General features: G+C 48.7%; 1 protein-coding gene across 16 annotated transcripts in view; it reads left to right on the top strand.

Moving 5' to 3' along the window:
• The window catches only part of ADGRL3 (adhesion G protein-coupled receptor L3), an 808,020-nt gene that overhangs the window by 622,788 nt on the left and 164,521 nt on the right, over positions 1–20,711 (top strand). For all 16 annotated transcript variants that reach the window (XM_077346366.1, XM_077346369.1, XM_077346357.1 and 13 more), the window contains exon 12: positions 16,102–16,285. In XM_077346366.1, coding sequence (XP_077202481.1) covers positions 16,102–16,285 — 184 coding nt within the window. The remainder of the gene's footprint in view (positions 1–16,101; positions 16,286–20,711) is intronic.

The following is a 20,711-nucleotide window of genomic DNA, read 5'->3' as shown; positions in this document are numbered from 1 at the left end:
AGCTCCTAACAATTAAAGCAGCCTTTGGAACCTGGTACCATCACCTGGAGGAGACCAGACACCCAGTGCAATTGCGGATGGTCCACCAAAACATTGGACATCTGTAGACAGCGCATCGTGTGAACCAAAGACAGGTCCAGTGGGCTCTGTTATTTTCAAGGTTCAACTTGGCCATCACCTATGTCGCTGGTTCCCAGCATAAGAGGGCAAGTATCCAGGAAACAACAGTACTCCACATTCCCTACCCAAGAGCATCCTTTGACCACAGTCCTGCCACTGACACTGCCCTGCTCAGAGAGAGGATACGGGAGCAACAACAAAAGATACAGGAAAGTCTCCAGAAGCTCCTAAGTACCATGCAACACTATCTGATGGGGAATGCAGAGCAATCTTTGCATACCGCCTAAACCCCTGTAAACTGAAGTTCTACAGCTCACGCCTTCAATCAAGCTGGCAGAGCATTTGGAGTGATATAAAACCTTACACTTTCCCTCCCAGGAGTTCTGATGCCCAGGTTCAGGCAGATGTAGCAGGATATGTTATCTCTTGAAATGTCTGCCAATGAGCTAATGATCAATCCAGCACACCAGCATGCTTTCTACATCCCCTGGCAGCTCCTTCAGGACCCTGGCACGCTATGTCCATGGATTTCATCACTGAACTGCCTGGTAGCCAGAACTCTAGAACTGGTAGCCAGAAACAGCAGGAGGAAGTACAAGCATGCAGAGATTTACAGCAGAGAGTTTGTACAGAATCACCTCCAGTCCCCAGCTCTGATCCAGCAGATGAAAACCAGTTGTCTGTTTCCTGGTTTCCAGGATCACCTGCACCATTAGAGAAAAGTGAAGGTACAGCCTTAGAGCTGAGCTGCAGGCTAAAAGGAGAAATGATCACCTTATGGTTAGAGCTAAATTACCTGCTGAAAGCAATGATGAGTTGTTGCAGGATTAAGACTGAGCAGCTGGCATTTAACTATGAAGCCCCATAAGGGACATTGTGGGGCTATGAATACAATGTAAGCTATATACTGACACTGCCTTCCTTGAATCCTGAAAGCCTGTACTGCTTTGACCAAACTATTGTGCTTGCTTGACCTCTGGAATCCTGATTTTGGTTATTTGGAAGAATTATGGTTACTCCCCTCTGATACCAACACCTGGCCAGACCATTACAGCAGGTTAGGCTTGGGGTCTGCAGGGAGCCCTAGTTTAGAATCATAGAATCATAGAGTTGGAAGGGGCCATACAGGCCATCTAGTCCAACCCCCTGCTCAATGCAGGATCAGTCCAAAGCTTCCTAAAGCATCCTAAAGTTTGAGGGGGGGGGGGCTGAAGAGCCTGCCAAACAACTGATCCTGCAAAGAGAACTCTCTCCGCAGGGTGGGCTGGGGGTCTGTACATGCCTATAGGGCACTGGGTATGAGGGGAGTTATACAAAGAACAGATCTGACAATATGTGGAGATTAATGAGGATTAATGTGGAGAGAAACATCTGCAATCAAAGGAATCAGGGGTGAAAGATGGAGGAAAGATAATACAGAATAAATAGGGAGAAGACTTGGAGGAGGAATTCTAACAGGGTGGCAGGAAACTGGCAGGAAAGAGACAGTGTTGTGGTGGCCAGAGTCTCATGGAGACCGAGGTTCAAATCCCTTCTTGGATGCGGAAGCTTGCCCGGTGACCCTGAGCCAGCTGTTATCTCTCAGCTTAACAAACCTCACAGGGTTATTGTTACAAGGATAAAATGGAGAGCAGAGCAATGTTGTAAGTCACTTTGGGCGGCCGTTGGAGAACAAGGGGAAGCAAATTTTGTTGAAGGTCATGTCAGGCAGAGGGAGAGCTCTGTGGAACATGTTCAGACCACAGAGTAGGCACTCTTCTTGTAGATCCAGGAGAAATGTCAGCTGTGAGTCAGTGAATCACTGCCATGCAGAAGGGTAATTACACATTCTGATATTCATATTATAGGTTAAGGTAAAGGTATCCCCTGTGCAAGCACCGAGTCATGTCTGACCCTTGGGGTGATGCCCTCTAGCGTTTTCATGGCAGACTCAATACGGGGTGGTTTGCCAGTGCCTTCCCCAGTCATTACCGTTTACCCCCCAGCAAGCTGGGTCCTCATTTTACCGACCTGGGAAGGATGGAAGGCTGAATAAATCTTGAGCCGGCTGCTGGGATCGAACTCCCAACCTCACGGACATCGCTTCAGACAGCATTTCTGCTGCCTTACCACCCTGCACCACAAGAGGCTCTATTATAGACCCCTACGAATTTGGATATTGGAGGACCTTTTGGGGATTGAACTGTACAAAGCAAAATATTACCAGAGATAAAGTTTTTCCCCTATAATTCCAGAAGAATGCATTTAGAGAAGATTGAGTTATTAACAATACTGAGAATATTACCGATGAAGATATTGAAAATGGACTATACCCGGGAATCCCTTTTTTAAATTGTTCGGAACATTATTTGCATTGGAATAAAGGCTTTGTATTTGTATTAGCTTGATTAGAGTTTCACATTAAGATTTGGGAGACCCAGTTTAGATGTCCCACATCGATTTAGGTTACTTTGAGCAAGTGACACACAATAAGCATAACTTATATCACAGGGGAATACGATGATAAATCAGAGAGGAGGAATATGTGTGCTGTGTTTAGGCCCATATTGGGGGGGGGGAAGAAGAGTTGGTTTTTCTACCCCATTTTTTACCATCAGAGGGAGTCTCAGAGCGGTTTACAATTCCCTTCCCTTTCTCTCCCCACAACAGACACCCTACGTGGGAGGTGGGGCTGAGAGAGCTCTGGCAGAGCTGGTCTGTGAGAAATGCTCTAAGAGAACTGGGACTAGTCCAAGGTCAACCAGCTGGCTGCATGTGGAGGAGTGGGGAATCAAACCCAGCTCACCCGGTGCATCAAGGAGTAGAATAAATTAAATATTAAATAAATACTAAATATAGCTGAAAATAAGGGGCAGTTAAGAGGTAGGTGGGTGGGTGGGTGAGGCAAGAATGAGACAAGGAAAGTTGAGGACATTGGGGGTGCCCGGGGGAGAGAAATAACCTGGGGAGGGGGGTGCAGCTGAGGTGAGGCGCTTCTCGCAAGTCCTTGCAGGTTTCCTGCGTGTTTGTGTGTGTGTTTTGTAGTCACTCTCTACATCACTTCCTTCCCTATCTTCCAGGAGGTTTTCATATATTTGTAAGCCTCTATAATGCCACCACTTAGTTGTCCTTGTTTTTGAAATTTGGTAGCCCTCAGTGTTTTATTTCTCCTTGTAGGGGAGACGCTTCAACTCCTTTTCCTACCCCGTGCCTCTCCCAGCTCCCCCAGACCCCTTTTGCCCTTGGTCACAGAGGCCTCACTGGTTTTTGAAGCGCTGTCATTGTGAAGGAAGATTCTGAAGCAAGCCAGATCTCTCTGAAGAAGCCCCCGTGCTCTCCAATTCCTGTGTTTTTTAAAAGTAATTTTTCTTTGGCCTCTGGCAGCAGAAGCAGCTGGATGCAGATGATGAAAAATACCTTGAGTATAAATCAGCGGCTGGGCTTTCTTACAGTAACACAGACTTTTACAGAGATGTTGGCACCGTGCTGGATAATCAACTTCCCAATTTTATTATATCTTGTAGAAGTAGAAATGCGAAGCGGCGATGCAGCGATTAATCTATTTTACGTGGTGCGGTGTGAAAATGAACGGCATGCAGCTCAAAGCAAAGATTGTTTTTCTTTTTTTGTGTCTGTGACCTTGGCCAAGGAGCTGCCGCAGACAAGATAGGAAAAGGGGACATTTTGGTGCAATGAAAAGTGTTCTGCTTACAGCCCCTGGTCGCAAGATGGCACGGAGATAACAATATATGTACAGTTGCATAGTACAAGGCTGGGTTTGGCCAACCCAGAATAGAAGAAGCACCCCTGGGCCAGCCCTTTTTCAGCCTTGTGACTGTGGAGTAGCCCCTGAAATATTGTTCAGGTTTCAAGGAGCTGTGGAACTGGGCCAGAGGTGACCTCAACTGGCCATGATTCCCTCCCTCCGAGGAAACTGTGATTGCTCACAGATTTTACGCATTTGTCTTGAGGAACATCCAGTATATGGACTATCGGGGCACGCTGCTATGAGTCAGAGATGCAATTAGTGCAGCGGTGTTAATTTGTCCAGTTCCGAAAGGTTCAGTGTCTCACAAGCTCCATTTCCCCACTAAGACAGGATACCCAGCGCAGTTCCCATGGTTGACATCTGCTGACATCTCTTCTGGGTTTTGTTGTTTTAATAAAGTGGGTGGAGTCAGGTGGGGATTTTCCCTGTAAGTCTTTCGATTGTCAGTTGAAGATTTGATAGACTGTGCCGGTTTTTAATCTTTGGCAGCAGGCACCATCACAGCACAAAGGTCTTGCCTGTGTGGCGGAAGGTAAGCTGTGGCAGCCATTTTGTGGCTGTCTCCACCTCCGGTGGCAGCCATTTTGTGGCAGCCACTTTGTAGCCGTGCTCACCACATTGTGTCAGAACGGCAAGGTGCCGGCAGGCTTAAAAAGGTCGGGGACCGCTGCACTAAGATCTCGGAAAGGATTGCGTGGCGTATTATGATCACCAAGAGGAGCTTGGCAGGAGAACAAGGACAGTGCAGGCATAGGAAGAATGTGTGTGGGTTTTTAACTGCCTCTAAAATGGCTCCCTCCCTTTACTCATAGGACATAGACAAATTGTGTTAGTCAGACTACTAAAAAGGGTTAGACCTCCGCAGTCAAATTCTCTCCAAGAATATCAGCAGTGTGCGTGCTGTAGTTGCACTTGGCTTGTACAACAGCTGCTCCAGCCATCCATCTTTGCCGGATGGTCCACACCCAGATGCGTTTTGGGCTCCCCAAGGGACCTGAAGGAGCAATTTACCTTATGCCTAACGCGCAATGCCATACAGCCATCGTAACAGCACATAATATCGCCTTCGAACGCCATCTGGCGTGGAATAATTTTTTAATCGGTCAACTTTTGAGGGAGTAAATAAAAGACAATCGGCTTTTGAGAAGCGCCTCTGCTAGATGCTCGCCCCATGGCTTTGGCCCTGCTAGGAAATATCTCCCTGGGCTCTGCCTGTTGGAAGTGGGACCAGAGTGGGGATCGGCGTAAAGGGAGGGACCCCTCGGTGGCAGCTTCTCAGGACTGTGGAACAGCAGTAGAGGAAGGTGCCAACGGATGCTCAGGTGCTCAGCTCAGCTGGTGGCATCGTGGCATTGTGAGCCTAGGAGGAGGAGACAGGAATACTTAGCTTGTGTCAAATATGTGGGACCGCAGGATACTGAAATCAGTGCAGCTCTTTAATTGTGAAGGTCCATGAGACAAACAGCACCTTCACTCTGCAACACACACACACACCCTAAGATCCCCACATACATAAACAGTGAGAACCATGGGTCAGCTAGGCATTGGCACCGACCCCTTGATTATTTCAAACGGGTTGGCTGACGCAGAGGCTGCGACGCTTACCTCAGACCATGTGTGGTCCTCTGTAGGTTCTCCTGCATGGCCACATACACAACCGCTTGTAGAAGAGTTGCCAGCTCTGGGTTGGGAGATACCTGGAAATTTTGGAGGTGGAGCACAGAGTGGGTGGGATTTTGGGCAGGACCTCCGTATAGTGTAAAGCTACTATAGTACACAGTCCACCCTCCCAAGCAGCCTGATTTCTTTAGCCTGGAGATGAGCCATAATTCCAGGGGATTCCCCAGGCCCCACCTACAGTCTGGGTCATCTAGTCCAACCCCCCTCACAGTGCAGGACACTTCGCAACCCTATCGCTCATCCACTGTAGCCAGGCATGCCTAATTTGTTAAGAAAATATCTTGAACCAACCTCATCATACAAATTAAGGGAAGTAGGAATTGGAAGGGCCTCACTGGGTTCAGGTTAAATGAAGGAGTTATCAAACTGCGGCCTTCCAGATGCCCATGGACTACAATTCCCATGAGCCCCTGCCAGCGAATGCTGGCAGGGGGCTCATGGGAATTGTAGTCCATGGACATCTGGAGGGCCGCAGTTTGACTACCCCTGTCTTAACATGTGACAGTGGTGCTTCCCCCCCCCATCTTTTCAGGTAGTGTTAGCAATTCCATGGTAAGAAATTTCTGAAAACTAGGGGAGGGGGGCGCTGAGGAGGGAAGGCTTTTGGGATGGGAGAGACCACCACAGGGCAGGGGAGTCCAAACCTGGCCTCCCTGCCAAGCAGCCGTTTCTTCCAGGGAAACTGGTCACTTTAATGAGAATATTGGACATATTTACTAATTAATAGTTATTGTACAGAACCATTCCAGTGGTTCCCAGCAATAGGGCCGCTTACACTGGGGGCGATCAATAGTCTGGATTAATGTCCAGGGATGTGAACAAGTTTGCGAGCAGAACTTTAACAACATTTATCCTGAAAGTTGATGGTCGTATTATACTGAGGCAGAAGCACCATCGTAGTTAATCCATATATGAAACAGCATCCTAGAATTACAATGGCTGAAAAATGGTGTCCTTCATCAATCAAAGCGGTCGCTCGGATCCTGCTTCAGTCTGGCCCTAAAAGTCTCCCTCATCAGGGGTATGGTCTGTGCTAAACCATCTGTTGTAAAATATTTGCATTTCAGCCCTGAAGAAGACGAACAGCTGGTTTGTGTAACTCCACTTTTCACTACCCAAAGGAGTCTCAAAGGGGCTTCCATTCGCCTTCCCTTCCTCTCCCCACATCAGTGCCCTGTGAGGGAGGGGAGGCTGAGAGAGCCCTGAGGGAACTGTGACTGGGCCCAGGCCACCCGGATGGCTGCAGGGGAAGGGGCAGGAAATCAAATTTGGCTTGCCAGATTAGAAGCCGCCGTTCTTAACCGCTACGCCAACATAGGAGTTGCTCCCTACCCCACCCCAAGTTTAGACTGGTGTTTTGGAGGGGAGACTTCCAAGGAAGAGTTCTCAGAGGAAGGCAAGGGCAGGCCACCTCCGAGGATCCTCTTGACTTGAACATCTGGCAGAGTTGCCGCAGGTCAGTGGCAACTTCACAGCCTTTTGCACACCCACGTAGTTTGGAGAACAGTTCTAGAGGAATGGCCAGCTTGACCTTGGTTACACGAGTGTTGGCATCAGGGTTCGACTACGTGAATGCACTCTTTTGAGCTGCTCCATTAATGCACACCTTTGAAGGTGGTTCAGAAGAAGAGTGTGGCAGTCAAAGGTTTTAACTCACTCCTATAGTGCAGCTGTAGCCTTAGCTCCCGGTTGATTCCCAGGCTCCATGGAAAGTTCTGCTGTTGACCTTTAAAGCCCTAAATCAGGGGTGGCCACACACTGTGGCTCTCCAGATGTCCATGGACTACAATCACCCTGCTGTCAAGGGCTCATGGTCATTGTAGTCCATGGACCCTAAATAAATAGTCTTGATCCAGGGCATTTGTATGAACTTTCTCGTGGCTTGGGATATACAGGGGCATGCCTTCGCCCTCATGAGGCCTGGGACTTTTCTCCTCCCACCCGCAAGTTCTGCATCTTCATTCCCTCGGAGATTCAGCTGACCTTTGTTAACAATCGCCATCCACAGGTCCGTAAAAACTTATTTTCCCGTGGAGGGCTTAGCTTCCCCACAAAACTGGGCAATTACTGCTGCATTCAGTTTTAAAAATGTGATTTATTCTGCTTTGATCCAGGTGGGGACCTGTGTTGGTCTGAAGCAGCAGAACAAAGTCTGAGTCCAATAAAGACCAATAAAGTTTTATTCAAGGTTTGGGAATGTAAAGGTCAACAACAGAACTTTCAATAGTGCCTGGAAACAAAATGGTAGCTAAGGTAACAGCTGTAATATGGGGAGAGTGGTCCCTGCGGGGAATCCCGGCCAAATCAGACCCTGAATAAAACTTAGTTGATCTCAAAGATGCCATGGGACTCAAACTTTGTCATTCCGCTTTGGTTTGAGTGCTGCTTGCTTCTTTAAACTTTGGGGCCATTATAAAAACCTTAAATTCAAGCTGGTGGCATATACTTTGAAGGTTATGACCGTCAACCGTTTTTATTACTAGCTGAGTTAATTCCATGCCGTTAATTTTATAGCTTTGAAGATATTTACTATTTTTAACTCCCTTCTGTAAACCACAAAGTGCTTTAAAGTAGAAGGATGAGGTGGACCTTTCATAAATCTAATAATAATAATAATAATAATAATAAAGCCCTCCATGGCTTGGGGCCAGCATTTCGGCTGATAGACCTTGCCTGCTAACCAGCAGAGACCACGGGGACACGGAGGAGGCGGCCGCCCATGACAGCTTGATGGGACGTCCAGGGGAAATCTGAAAGTGATGTAACTCCCCTCTAGGAATCTCTGGAAACTCTATGGTAAAACAAGGCAGTTTCCAATGATTCCTAGAGAGGACTATTAGCCTGGTGGCAATTTTTGACATTGTTCTTCCACTGCTGCGCAGCAGTCGCAGGAATAGGGGGAGGGGCTCCCCCACCTCTATTATGGGATGACCACCCTGGCCAGCATACCAGAAGGATCCCCCCCCATCCAGTCATCTTCAGGGCCCCTGCTTCAGTGCCCTCTCCCAGTCAGAGGTTATATGGGCGGCCATCCAAGAAAGATCCTTCTCAGTCCTGGTGCCAAATCTCCCCAGGGAGATTTTTCTGCCTCTCTCTAGGATCTTCCACCAGTGGGTGAAGACTTCTTTGTGTTGTTTGTCATACCTTACGTTGTGTTTGTAGATCTTCCAAGGACCAAGCTTGAAGTTCAAGGCAGGATCAGAGTGGGCAACGTGACTGACCCATGCATGGCTCGATCCTGTCTGCCGGATCCAGTCAGAGGAGACCAGGGGTGGTCAAACTGTGGCCCTCCAGATGTCCATGGACTACAATTCCCATGAGCCCCTGCCAGCGAATGCTGGCAGGGGCTCATGGGAACTGTAGTCCATGGACATCTGGAGGGCCACAGTTTGACTACCCCTGGTTTAAACTGAGACTGACCAACAGCTGTTTTACTGCATTAAGGGTTTTAATGTTTGCTGCCTTGGAGGCCCCTGTTTCAGAGGAAAGGCGGCACATAAATGTTTTCAATAAAAGAAATAAATCTGCTTGCAGATCTGCCAAAGAACTTTGTTTTTAAATTTTTGTACAGGAGAAACAAAAACATTTCAAATATTTGCTGCCGGTGCTTCACTTTTTCCCGGTTTGGTGAAATCATTATTGTAAATTACCTTGAACCAAGAGGAAAGGCAGAATATGAGGCCCATTCCGCACAAGGACCAATGTTGCCAATTGGTTCCTGATAGCGGAAATGCTATTTTTAATAGTGCAATTCAGCGTTACGCATACCTGCCTTTGTAGTGGAATCCAGTAGCTTTTCAATTGTTTCCCACAGGTTTCCGGTCTCGGCAAAAATCTCTAGAAAGGAAGTAATTTTTTCTGTGCTTTGTTCCGCCCCTGGCCGTCAATCAAACGAACAGCCAATGGGCAGCCGTTATCATGCTCCCGAAAAGCCCCTTTCCCTTTAAGAACAGGTTTAAAAAAAAGAAAAGAAAAACACCCGTTGCAACGAATATGCCTTGATTCCTTGATTCCTCCTAACGTAGAGACCCATCTAGCTGGCAGCTGGCGTGTGAGCTGGTGATTCATCGTTTCCACGCTCCCCCGAGTGAAAAAAAATCCCCCCCCCCGTGCACAGGTGCAATTTTCGGCCGAAAATAAATGGAACTTGCAAACGGGGCTTTGTTGTGCTTGGTGACTTGAGGGGAGCTTTAAAGCAGTTCTGTGGAGGGACTAGCCGGAGAAGCCTCGCTGGGTGAATGAAGGCTCGCCGGTTCGTTGCTTTCTGCTTGCTCCAAGAAAAAAAAAATGGCGATCGCTTCGCCGGAAGTTCGGAGGAGAGAGCCAGGGGGAGGGACTTGGCTGGAATCGCAAAAATGGGAATGCACAGGTCTTTTTCGCTACTGTTGCAGATTGTTTGCAAGAGTGTAGCGCTTTTCGGAGGGTGAATCCACTTTTCTGGATTTCCCTTTAAGCGCTACAACAAATCGCTTTTTGCTGAGCGGTTTCAGATGTGTGGCAGATTGTGTGCGACATTGTGCATAACTGCAAATTAGTAGCGTTTACAATTTGGAAGACTTTTGCAACATTGAAGTCATGCGGAATGGCCCTCGATATTTCAAGAAATAACTAAATTTCGGGAGCTGTGAAGACAGGGGAGTGGCTTGAGCATGCCTCCCCACCCTCCCCATGGGACCGGGGGAATTAAAACAGCCAGCTGCAGAAGGGAGGCAACCCCCTGGCAGAGGCTGGATATCCCCCACTTGTACAGCTAATCTCTGGGAGGCAGACTCTGTGGTGCACCCCGTTGAAGCCCCTCCCCAAAACCCTCCTTCCTCAGGTCCCCCCCCCCACACACACAAATCTCCAGGTGTTCCCCAACCCAGAACTGGCAACCCAGCACAGAAACAGAGGAGGTTTCTGCTCACAAATGTATCCTGTGCCATGTTCAAGTGGGTAGCTATGTGAGTTTTCGAGTGCTTGCACACCTTGAGTAAATCTTTGTTGGTTGGTCTTAAAGGTCCCCGGACTCTGATTGGGTTTTGTTTTCATGTGTGTGCCAGATTTAGGGTTGCCAGCCTCTGGACTGGGGAATACATGGAGACGGGGGAGCTGGGAGCGGGTAAGATTTGGGCAGGGGCGGACCTTGAGGTCGAGGAGTGCTATGGGTGGAGTCCACCTTCCAAAGCAGCCATTTTCTCCAGGGGAACGGATCTCTGTGGCCGGGCGATAAGGTGTAAAACAAGGAGGGTCCCCAGGTCCCACCTGGAGACTGGCCTCCCTAGCCAGATTGGCAAAATGGCTGTAAAATTGCCCTGATCCAGAGCACTTCAAATCTGCTTCTCTGGAGGGGGGTTGCAGGGAAGAAATCGGCTACTGAGAACCAGGCTCCTGACCTGGGGAGTCGTGGATTTGTTACCGCCGTCCAAGGTCAATGAAATCTTAGCCTTCCTGAGACACACATAAACCATGGAACCTGATCAGGACTGGGAGGGGGGGGGATCTTTATTGCACAGAATGTGACTTTGTCAAACACATCATTTCATATGCCGACTCAATCCTATCTCATGTGTCTTTTATACTTTAGAGCTCTGAGCGCATGGCCTGAGACAGCCTTTATTTCAATTCCACATTTTATTATTTAAAATATATTGGGAGCAGTAAAAAGGTATCTTATTTTAGAAGAACAGCGATGTTACTGCTGAATATGAAGTGAAATCTGTTGGTCTGGGCTGTAATGACCCCCATCCGTTTTCCTTTTGTTCTGCCTACTAACCTTCTATATCTTTTTCTTAAAAAGTAGGGTGATTTTTAACACTTGTCAGTTTTTAATGTTCGCCACTTTATTTAAAGAAGGATTACCCCGTTATTAAAATCACCTGCTCCTACGAGATTGTCATATTCCATCGATATTAACACTTCCAAAGGATGCTCGGAATAGAAGTCCTAATTAGTCTGAGGTGCATGGGTACCACCTAATAACCATTATTCGTTTGACCTTTTAGAATCCGTGTTCTGTCCTTTTTTATCACGTAACTCTTCGCTGATTCTGAAATGTGGCTTTTCCGATGCCCTTGATCTTATTTGGGGCCCGTGAGATAAAAAGCTTCCTCCAGAACAGCCCTGACCACAGATTTCTCATGTCCTTTCTCTCTTTGGCTTTTGAAGAAAGGCAGTGTTCTTCTGAGGTTATAATTCGCGGTAAAAAGGAATACAAAGCCATAGCCAATCTACCTCAAAGAACCATTCAGAGGTGATTTGCCATAGCTTACCTCCGTGTCATGACCCTGGGGTTCCCTGGCAGTCTCCCATCCAAATATTAATCAGGGTCAACCTTGCTTAGCTTTTGAAATCTGATTAAATTGGGCTAGCCTAGCTGTCAAGGGAAGGGTAAGGCTCTAATTCAGGGGTAGTCAAACTGCGGCCCTCCAGATGTCCATGGACTACAATTCCCAGGAGCCCCTGCCAGCGCATGCTGGCAGGGGCTCCTGGGAATTGTAGTCCATGGACATCTGGAGGGCCGCAGTTTGACTACCCCTGCTCTAATTACTCTGTTTCTGTTACTTGGATTTTTTACACATTTACCACTTCCCATTCCAGATGTTGTTTCTGCCAAAACTCCAGCTTGTTAGTAGCTATTGATTTGCCTCACAAATATAATTTTACGATTTTGAATGGGAAAACGGAATAAACAGGGAAAGAGTTGTTTATTCGTTTGCTTAGAGAGTACATCCTTTGTCTTTCCAGAGAGCTGCATGAAATGACTCGCACGTAAAACAGTATAAATAAAATCATCAAACAGCAGCATAAAAACAAGCTGTGAGAAACCACAGCATATAAAACAAAACAAGCCATAAAACAACAACAGTTATAGTACTGAAACCACTCTTGGATTAGAAACAGACAAGAAAAGATGAGACCCTCCTAAAAAATTAATTTTTATGGCATAGCGTCTAAGGTTACCAGACCCCCTCCCCCATGGAGGTGGGGTCCCCCATTCCCAGGCCCCACAACCTTGCCACTGAACTTACCCCCCAAGGGAGTGAGAGTCGTTTGACGTGTAGTGACATATTCTAAGTCAGGGGTAGTTAACCTGTGGTCCTCCAGATGTTCATGGACAACAATTCCCATGAGCCCCTGCCAGCAAACGCCCTGAGCCTCCGGGGAGGGCGGTATATAAGTATGATAAATAGATGGATGGATGGATGGATGGATGGATGGATGGATGGATGGATGGATGGATGGATGGATGGATGGATGGATGGATGGATGGATGGATGGATGGATGGATGGATGGATGGATAGATAGATAGATAGATAGATAGATAGATAGATAGATAGATAGATAGATAGATAGATAGATAGATAGATAGATAGATAGATAGATAGATAGTCCATGGACATCTGGAGGACCACAGGTTGACTACTCCTAAGTCATTGCCCATGTGACCTGGACATTTCCCTGCTGTTCCCAATAAGTCCACCCACCCATACCTTGCCAGTTGACAGGAGGGACCTGGCAATCTTAATAGTTCCTGATGGTCTGTTCGTTTAGGTGGGCACCATGGAATTCACCAGGGAAAGGTCATTCTGGAGAGTGTGCCATGACTGAAAAAGGAGGTTTGCCTGTCCTCAGGATTCTCCTGCTATTACAGCTGATCTCCTGGTGACATAGAACTCTTCATGCCTAGAAGGAAGTTCTAAGCATTGACTCTAGTTCAACTCTCCTGGCGCAACGCGAAAGAATATTTCCTGAAAATAGCTTCAATCGATAACTATTTAAAGTTTATTTGGGAAGGATTTACTAGTCTGAACACACTAAGTATTTTTGTAAAGACTCTTGAGTCAGAATAAACTACGTTACAACGCACATTCTTTCCTGTTATTTTCTCTGGCTTCGTTGCCGTGCGACCAATCTGTTCTACCAGGAGAAAGTGGCATTACTCCTCTTTGAAGTCCCCCCTCCCCAAACCCAGCCCCCTCGGGCTTCACCCCCAAAATCTTCAGGTATTTCCCTGTGAACAAGCCAGGTCTCTGTATGGCACCCCTGTATCTCCTCCCTTCAGGCTGGGGCACAGAGAGCAGGGCGTGGGGAGAGGGTTTCGCTGATAGGCCGGACCCTGCAGGCCTCTCCTTCGTCTGTTCTGCTCCCAATCACAGCTTCTGATGTTGCTTTTCATTTGATGCAAATCAGGATGCCAGTTCCGGCTTTTGTTCAGGGGTGTAGGAGGGGGAAAATAGAGTGGCGCTTCTGAAAATAATTCTGTAGATAAGACCTGTCAATCCTCATCTATAATCAATCTTTTAGCTGGACACAGTTTGGCTCAGGGGGGTCTTGTAGCTATTCCTTTGCTCCATGCCTTTTCTGTATGGCTCACCAATGGGAAAAGCCATGGGGCAGTTAGGTTATTTTAGACTTAATGCTCTCGTGAGGACCCCATCCCTTTAAATGGCAATGGCAGTTCAAATGTGAAGCTTGTTTCCTCCTACAAAAAAACATGTATTGTATAACCCAGGCTTTCTCTACCAGGGTTTTGTGAAACCCTGGAGTTTCTTGACAGAGTTGTTTTTTATATATTTATTGGGTGACATGACAATATTGGGTCATGTTGACTCCCCCTCCCCTCCCAAAATGGCCAGTGATGGTCCTGGAGGGGGAGGGAAGGAGAGGGGCCCCACAACGGTGCTTCCCAACCATATTCTGCGCCTCTTCTGGAGTCTCCTGAAGCCAGAAGAACGTTTCAGAGGTTCCTCAATGGTAAAAAAGTTGAGAAAGGCTAGAAGAACCTAATGTTTTGCCTATTGACTCAGAGCCATTACTCGTACGCTCTGTGTCCGGTAAAGCTTCCTAGCTGCTGTTTTAGAGCAGGGGGCTGTTGACCTGGTGAACCAGGACCTGAGGCTTTTGCCCCAAACTCCAACCCAGGTGGTGCCATTGTCCTTGGACCCTCCATCTTGAGAACCGGCATGGAATGGAGACGGAAGCTTTGGGAAAGGCCTCCGGGAAAGCCGGCTGTCAGAGTCCTCGCAGGCCCAGATGGAGAGCTCATTTCAGCAGAGCATTTCCTTGCTGTTGAGATTAGTATTCGTTGGGGACACAGGTGTTTTATTATGAAACGGGATCAAGATTGAGCTACTGTAAATGGCCGGAGCAAGAGGAGTAATCCTTTCTCCCTTTCCCCTTGAGTGGGGCGGTTGCTGGAGCTATCAGCTCTCCCCCACAGCTCAGCAAGGGACCCCGGGGGCAACCCTGCTGGGTTATTTGCTGGTTATTTGGAGTCCAGCCAAGCATGTAGGGAGAGAGTGTAGCTGCAAGACAATCATTTGAAGGATGACGATGAGATTCCCTCCCACCCCCCAAAGTCTCTTTACTCAAACCTCCTGGAAGTCTGTACTCAAAAAGTTGCCGGAAATGGACACTCTAGGGAAGGCTTTCTCAACCAGGGTTTCGTGAAACCCTGGGGTTTCTTGATGGATCCAGAAGGGTCTCCCGGATGGGTGGGAGTTCATGAATTTTTAATATATATTTTTAAAATTTGCTACACATTAATCAAGTGCTCAACATTTATCAATCCACCCCCAAATGGCCAATGATGGTCCTGGGAAGGGGAGGAGCCCCAGGTGGGCGTGTCCACAGCTCTGCTTCCCAACTATATTATGCACTATCAGGCCACTTCTGGGGTTTCTCAAAGCTTGAAGAAGGTTTCGGGGGGTTCTCAATGGTAAAAAGGCTGCTCTAATGGAAGGGACATACAAGTGCCTCAAGGGAGACTCTTTTTACTGTATGCACTTGTTGAAAACGCCCTGTGTTTGCCACCCTGGCATTGGCTGACCTGCTGGCAGTACCATTTGAATAGCGTTGCTTGGGACATGGCAGGAAAGGTCTTGCTTGTTCCCTTCATGTATGTCCCCATTCGCATGTGCGCAGGGAGAGAGGTCAGAAGTTAATGGTTTCAAGGGGGGCATGGGTGAGGAAGGCTGACCTTCCCTCTCAGTAGTCCTTAACTCTGGACACTTTCCTCTCCAGCTGGGCTCCAGTATCAAAAATTGAGGGCGGTGGGAGGGAAACAGTGCCTGAAGCTAGGAATCGAAGGGAGGCAAGATGAGGGAAGACTTCCCTTCTCTTGGGCCTCCTTGGGTGCTAAATTGACACGCATACTCCAACTGGTACATGACAAAGGAGCAGGCATGACTGCCCTGACATCTTATTTATCTACCTATCATCTGGCCTGTGTGTGGAGTAGCCAGGAGACCTGGGGGTTGTCCGGCAGCCAGGCAAGGGACGTTCAGAGGTGATTTGCCATTGCTTCTCTCTGCGTCATATCCCCTAGCGTTCCTTGGAAGAACTGCCACCCAAATCCTTGGAGGTCTCCCATCCAAATCCTGGCCAAGATAGGCCCTGCTTAGCTTCCGAGACCTGGGCTATCGGGGTCTGGGCACCCTGGCATTTGCTGGTCAACCTGAGTTTGAAGAGTGTCTCATTCCTGCAGGATGGTATGCCCCGTGTCATGCCCAGCAGGGGCCTGGTGTTTGCGAGTCTTTCTTGGAATCAGCATTGTCCCTCCTCCCCCCAGGCCATGGTTGAGACAGTCAACAACCTCCTCCAGCCACGAGCTTTGAACGCTTGGAGGGACCTACCGGCCAGCGACCAGCTGCGTGCCGCAACCATGTTACTGGACACGGTGGAGGAGAGCGCCTTCGTGCTGGCGGACAACCTTCTCAAGACGGACATTGTGAGGGAGAGCACCGACAACATCCGTAAGTACAGACGGTCTTGTGGTCAGCCTCCGCTCGGTCGTGTTGAGAGTTGCTAACCTCCAGCTCAGGGGTAGTCAAAGTGCGGCCCTCCAGCTGTCCATGGACTACAATTCCCATGAGCCCCTGCCAGCATATACTGCAGCCCTCCAGATGCCCATGGACTACAATTTCCATGAGCCCCTGCCAGCATATACCACACCTCTAGAATTGCTGATATTGTGGTGAGGAATTCATCAGCAAGCATCTAACTTAGGGGTTCCCAAAGTGGGTGGTATACCCCCCCTTGGGAGCAGTGGAAGGATCCAGGGGGGCAGTGAGGAATCTGGGGCAGTTGGGGGGCAGCAGACATCCCAGGTTGGTTTGCCATTGCGTGCCTTTGGGTAGGAGTGACCCTGGACTTCCCCTGTGGTCTCCCTTCCCAGTGCTGACCAGGCCAGCCCTGATTAGACAACGACAGCCTCAGAAGGCGGGCCGGGTGGGATCACGCTCCTGATGAGCCCCTTCCTCTCCTCAGACTCCGTCCTTCTCAGGCTCCACCCCAGATCTCCAGGAATCTCTTAGCCCAAGGTTGGCAACCCTTCCCCAAAGGTCTCCAACTTTGGGAGGGTAGAAAAGGCTGTCTGCTTGCTCCTGGCCACGGGATTTCCCATTGTTTGCTCTTCTCTCTCTCACACACACACACACACACAAACATATGGGGGGGGGCACTAGCGATGCAGCCTGGGAGCCATGGGGGTAGCAGCCCCAAAAAGGTTGACCACCCGTGTATCTTCCTTTTATGCTGCAGTCCTAAGAACCCTGTCTTGGGAGCAAGCAGCACCACTGAACAAAGTGGGACACTTTTTGAGTAGACCTGTTTGGGATGGCTCCTGTAATTTCATCCTGATTCCAATTCTGATGTTTCTATACAACCATTTCCCTGGGTTTTCTATGCTCTGTTCAAACAGCTAGTCATTCAGTGGGATGCGGGGGTTCCCCCTTTTTCTCTCTTCTTTTGTTGGGCTTGCTGTTTCCTCTTTCCCTCTGAGGTCACCATTTAGTTACATTTACACTTCTTTATTATTCTTTTCTGTGGTCCTCATTCTTTTCAGGACCTTCAGTCACTGGATAACGAGAACGTCTCTTAGCATCTTCCTTTTGATCTGTCTTCTAGCGGCTTCCTCTGTTGACTCTGCCATATTTACTTCTGTGCTTCCTGTCTCATTAAATTAGTTTGTTCCCTTGTCTTCCCAATCACAAAGTTTCCCCCCCCCTGTTTTTTTTTTTTTTTTGGCCTACCCCAACTGTTCATTATCTCTGTGCTTTTTTACTTGTTCTGCAGAACATCTCTGGCAGGGGCCCATTCTTCTCAGGATTATGTTTATCTCGGGGCTTTCTTACTCCTTGTCTCTCTCAGGCTCAGCAATTTAACTTTTCTTCCCTTATTTGTAATCCTTTCCTCAAATCTCTTTCCTGTTTCACCTCTTCAGCCTTCTTCTCCTCCCTGTCATTCCTTTTCTCCCAAGTCTTTTGAGGAATTATATCGGTATTATATTTCTTCTCCATTCTCACTTTATCCTTCTAGAGATAGCTTTCTTCGGTGATTTTTTCCCCTTCCAGATCATCAGGCATTTATTTTTTCTCTACACACATTACCAGATCTGCTTCTTTCTTTCCCTCCTGTCCTCCTGGCCAGATTCTCTCTTCTTTGTTTAAAATCTATTGCTTCAATAAGTTCCCCTCCTTTACTTTTCTAACAGACATTCTCTCTTCCTTTCCTGTTACTTCTTAAATGAAATCTACTCACCCATTGTGCTTATCTAATTGTTGCCCAACCTCTCCTCCTCTTTTGCATTTCGAATTTCTCAAGGGCACTCTTCTTTCCTGACAGGAAGACTCCTTCCTTTCTCCCCCAGTTCTCCCCCCCCCTCCCCTTTTGTTCTTGCTGAGATTTCTGAGAAATACAGGCAGGCTTTATCTGTCAGGTTTATTTAGCTCTTGTTTGCCTGGCTCTCTTCCCAGGCCTGTTTTGGTTTTTTAATTTCATCCTTATTTGTGTCTCTTTCCCTTTCTTGATCTGTTTGTTTTACAGAGGTGTCTGCTAACTTGATGGGATTGTGGATTTTTCTTCCAAGTCGGAACCTGGTTTCCTCAAGTGTATTCATGACTTGTTAAATTTTCTGCCATCATAACAGTCCCTGGAATATGGAGAGCATGCATAATACAAGAACCTCAGGCGGGGAGGGGGGGGGTCTTAAGATGCATGGCATTCTCTCCCCACATTTATTGGATTGGTATTGGACCCCTTTGGGTGGAAGCAAGAAAACCTGGACTGGAGAGATGTGGGCAGGTTTCTCTTCAAAGGACAGCTGCTACTTGCATCACCTTCCACTTTTATGGATAATATACTAGCAGCAAAGCCCATTTATAAAAAATGGGCTTTGAAAGGAAGAAGGGGCAAGGGAAAGGGCGGCGGAGAGCAGCAGGTGGGCACTAGGGGGGGAGGAGATTGGCCCCCTGGCGGGCACGCAGAGTAAGAGGCAGGCTCTGGAGAGGGCCCGTTGGCCCCAGAAGGCCTGGTGCCATGTGTGTGATGGGGCACAAGGCCTTCCCGGGGCAAGAGGATGCTACAGGCGCCCCCCCACCCCCGCCATGCACACCGGCAGAGAGCATCCCCCAGTGGAGAGCCCCGTCTCCCCCACCCCCGAGCGCTTCCCGGCAGCCTGGAAAGCACATCCGGGGCTTCCATGAAGCCAAGCCCTCCGGACAGAGGCTGCCAGTTTCCTAGCATATGGCCAAGTCCATTTAGGCAGAAGGGGAAAGACTGCGGACCCCCCCCCCTGGAGCTCTTGCGGACCCTGAGGGTCCATGTAACCCTGGCTGGGAACCCCTGATGTAGATTGTAAGAGAGAGATCATGGCTTTTTCTTACATAAATAACCCTTCCTTCCTTCCTTTCTTCTCCCTGTATCTTCCTTCCTCCCTCCCTCCCTCCCTCCCTCCCTCCCTCCCTCCCTCCCTCCCTCCCTCCCTCCCTTCCTTCTGCTTGAATGCCACCACTATCCACTAATGGTCTCATGGTGGTTCACAACAATAGGATAAAACAATAAAACAATTAAAACTGCATAAGATTAATAGTTCAGTATCGGCGACGAATCCCTCCCCCCCTCCCCAGCCCTCTTCCATCTGGCCTGCAGGGTTGACAGTCTGGGCCAGCAGAGGAAGGAGAGGCAAGCAACAGAGAGGAGAGGAGAGGAGAGGAGAGGAGAGGAGAGGAGAGGAGAGGAGAGGAGAGGAGAGGAGAGGAGAGGAGAGGAGAGGAGAGGAGAGGAGAGGAGAGGAGAGGAGAGGAGGGCGGCCCGTACGGTGTTCAACTGCCCTGGCCCCCTCCACCCTGGGCCCGGCAGCAGAGAGCTCTCTCACAGGCCCTGCGGAACTGCACCAGCTCTGCCCGGCCCCAGATCTCAGCTTCGTCAGGGCTCTGATCTTCGGGCTGGCTTGGCTTTCAGTCCCTCCTTTTGCCCTTTTCGCCACGTCCTCGGGACCACAGAGGCAGCTGCTCCGTGTGTGCCCACGCCCTGCACTCTCTTTTGGCATTTCTGGAGGCCAGTCTTGTGCAGAAGATCCGCAGGAGGCCAACTGCGGCCACTGGAACTCTTTGGCAGAGAATTCTTTCGCAGCGTGGCTTTGAGCACCACAGAATAAAGACGCCAGGCTGATTTACAGCCCTGTTCTCTAGAAATAACGTTTTGTCCATCAGGAATCCCATTCAGTGGACACCAAATGATGTTCTTTACACCTAGGGAATGGGACCGTGGAAGGTTTGGGGCACTAAAATGGTCAGAAATAGCCGGGCAATCCAGGCTAAGGATCCATTGTTGGCACTCGCCCGTTTTCGCACCATTAATTTCTGTGCGGCCGCCCTGGAGCGAGATTTGGCTCCAGCCTTGCCGTTGTGGCCAAGAACCCTCTCGGGAAACACTTGAGCTTTCCCCAGAAGGTCTTTGGGATGTTGCCTCGCAGAGTTCACTCGTGTGAAGTTGCTGGCGAATAAGAGTCGTGGGCCGCCTGCCGTCGTCTCTGGCTCCATAATTTATGTACTTCCAATAGGACTGCGAACCGCATCTCTCAGGGAAGCTGATTCCAGTGTAATGTAATTGCTTCTCTTTTGTTACACGTAATCCCGAAGATTTATTTCAATTTATACCTTCTCCTATCCCTAAGGCCTAGCATGATATACAGTGCTTAAGTAAACTTGATGAAAAATGTACACCCACATTAGGCAGGGCCCACAATGAAGGATTAGCTCTTCTCTTTTCATCCCGTCACAGCTGTGCAGTGCGGGGGGGGGGGACGGGGACGAGGCTCCGCTAGCCCAAATGCTCTCTGGTCTCCGTTTTTGCTGTATTGTGCTTATTGGAGAATTCCGTTGACTTTGTGGATCGTGC

The sequence above is a fragment of the Paroedura picta genome, chromosome 7 (genome assembly GCF_049243985.1).
Source record: "Paroedura picta isolate Pp20150507F chromosome 7, Ppicta_v3.0, whole genome shotgun sequence".
NCBI lineage: Eukaryota > Metazoa > Chordata > Lepidosauria > Squamata > Gekkonidae > Paroedura > Paroedura picta.
This window is presented reverse-complemented; position numbering and strand designations above follow the sequence as displayed.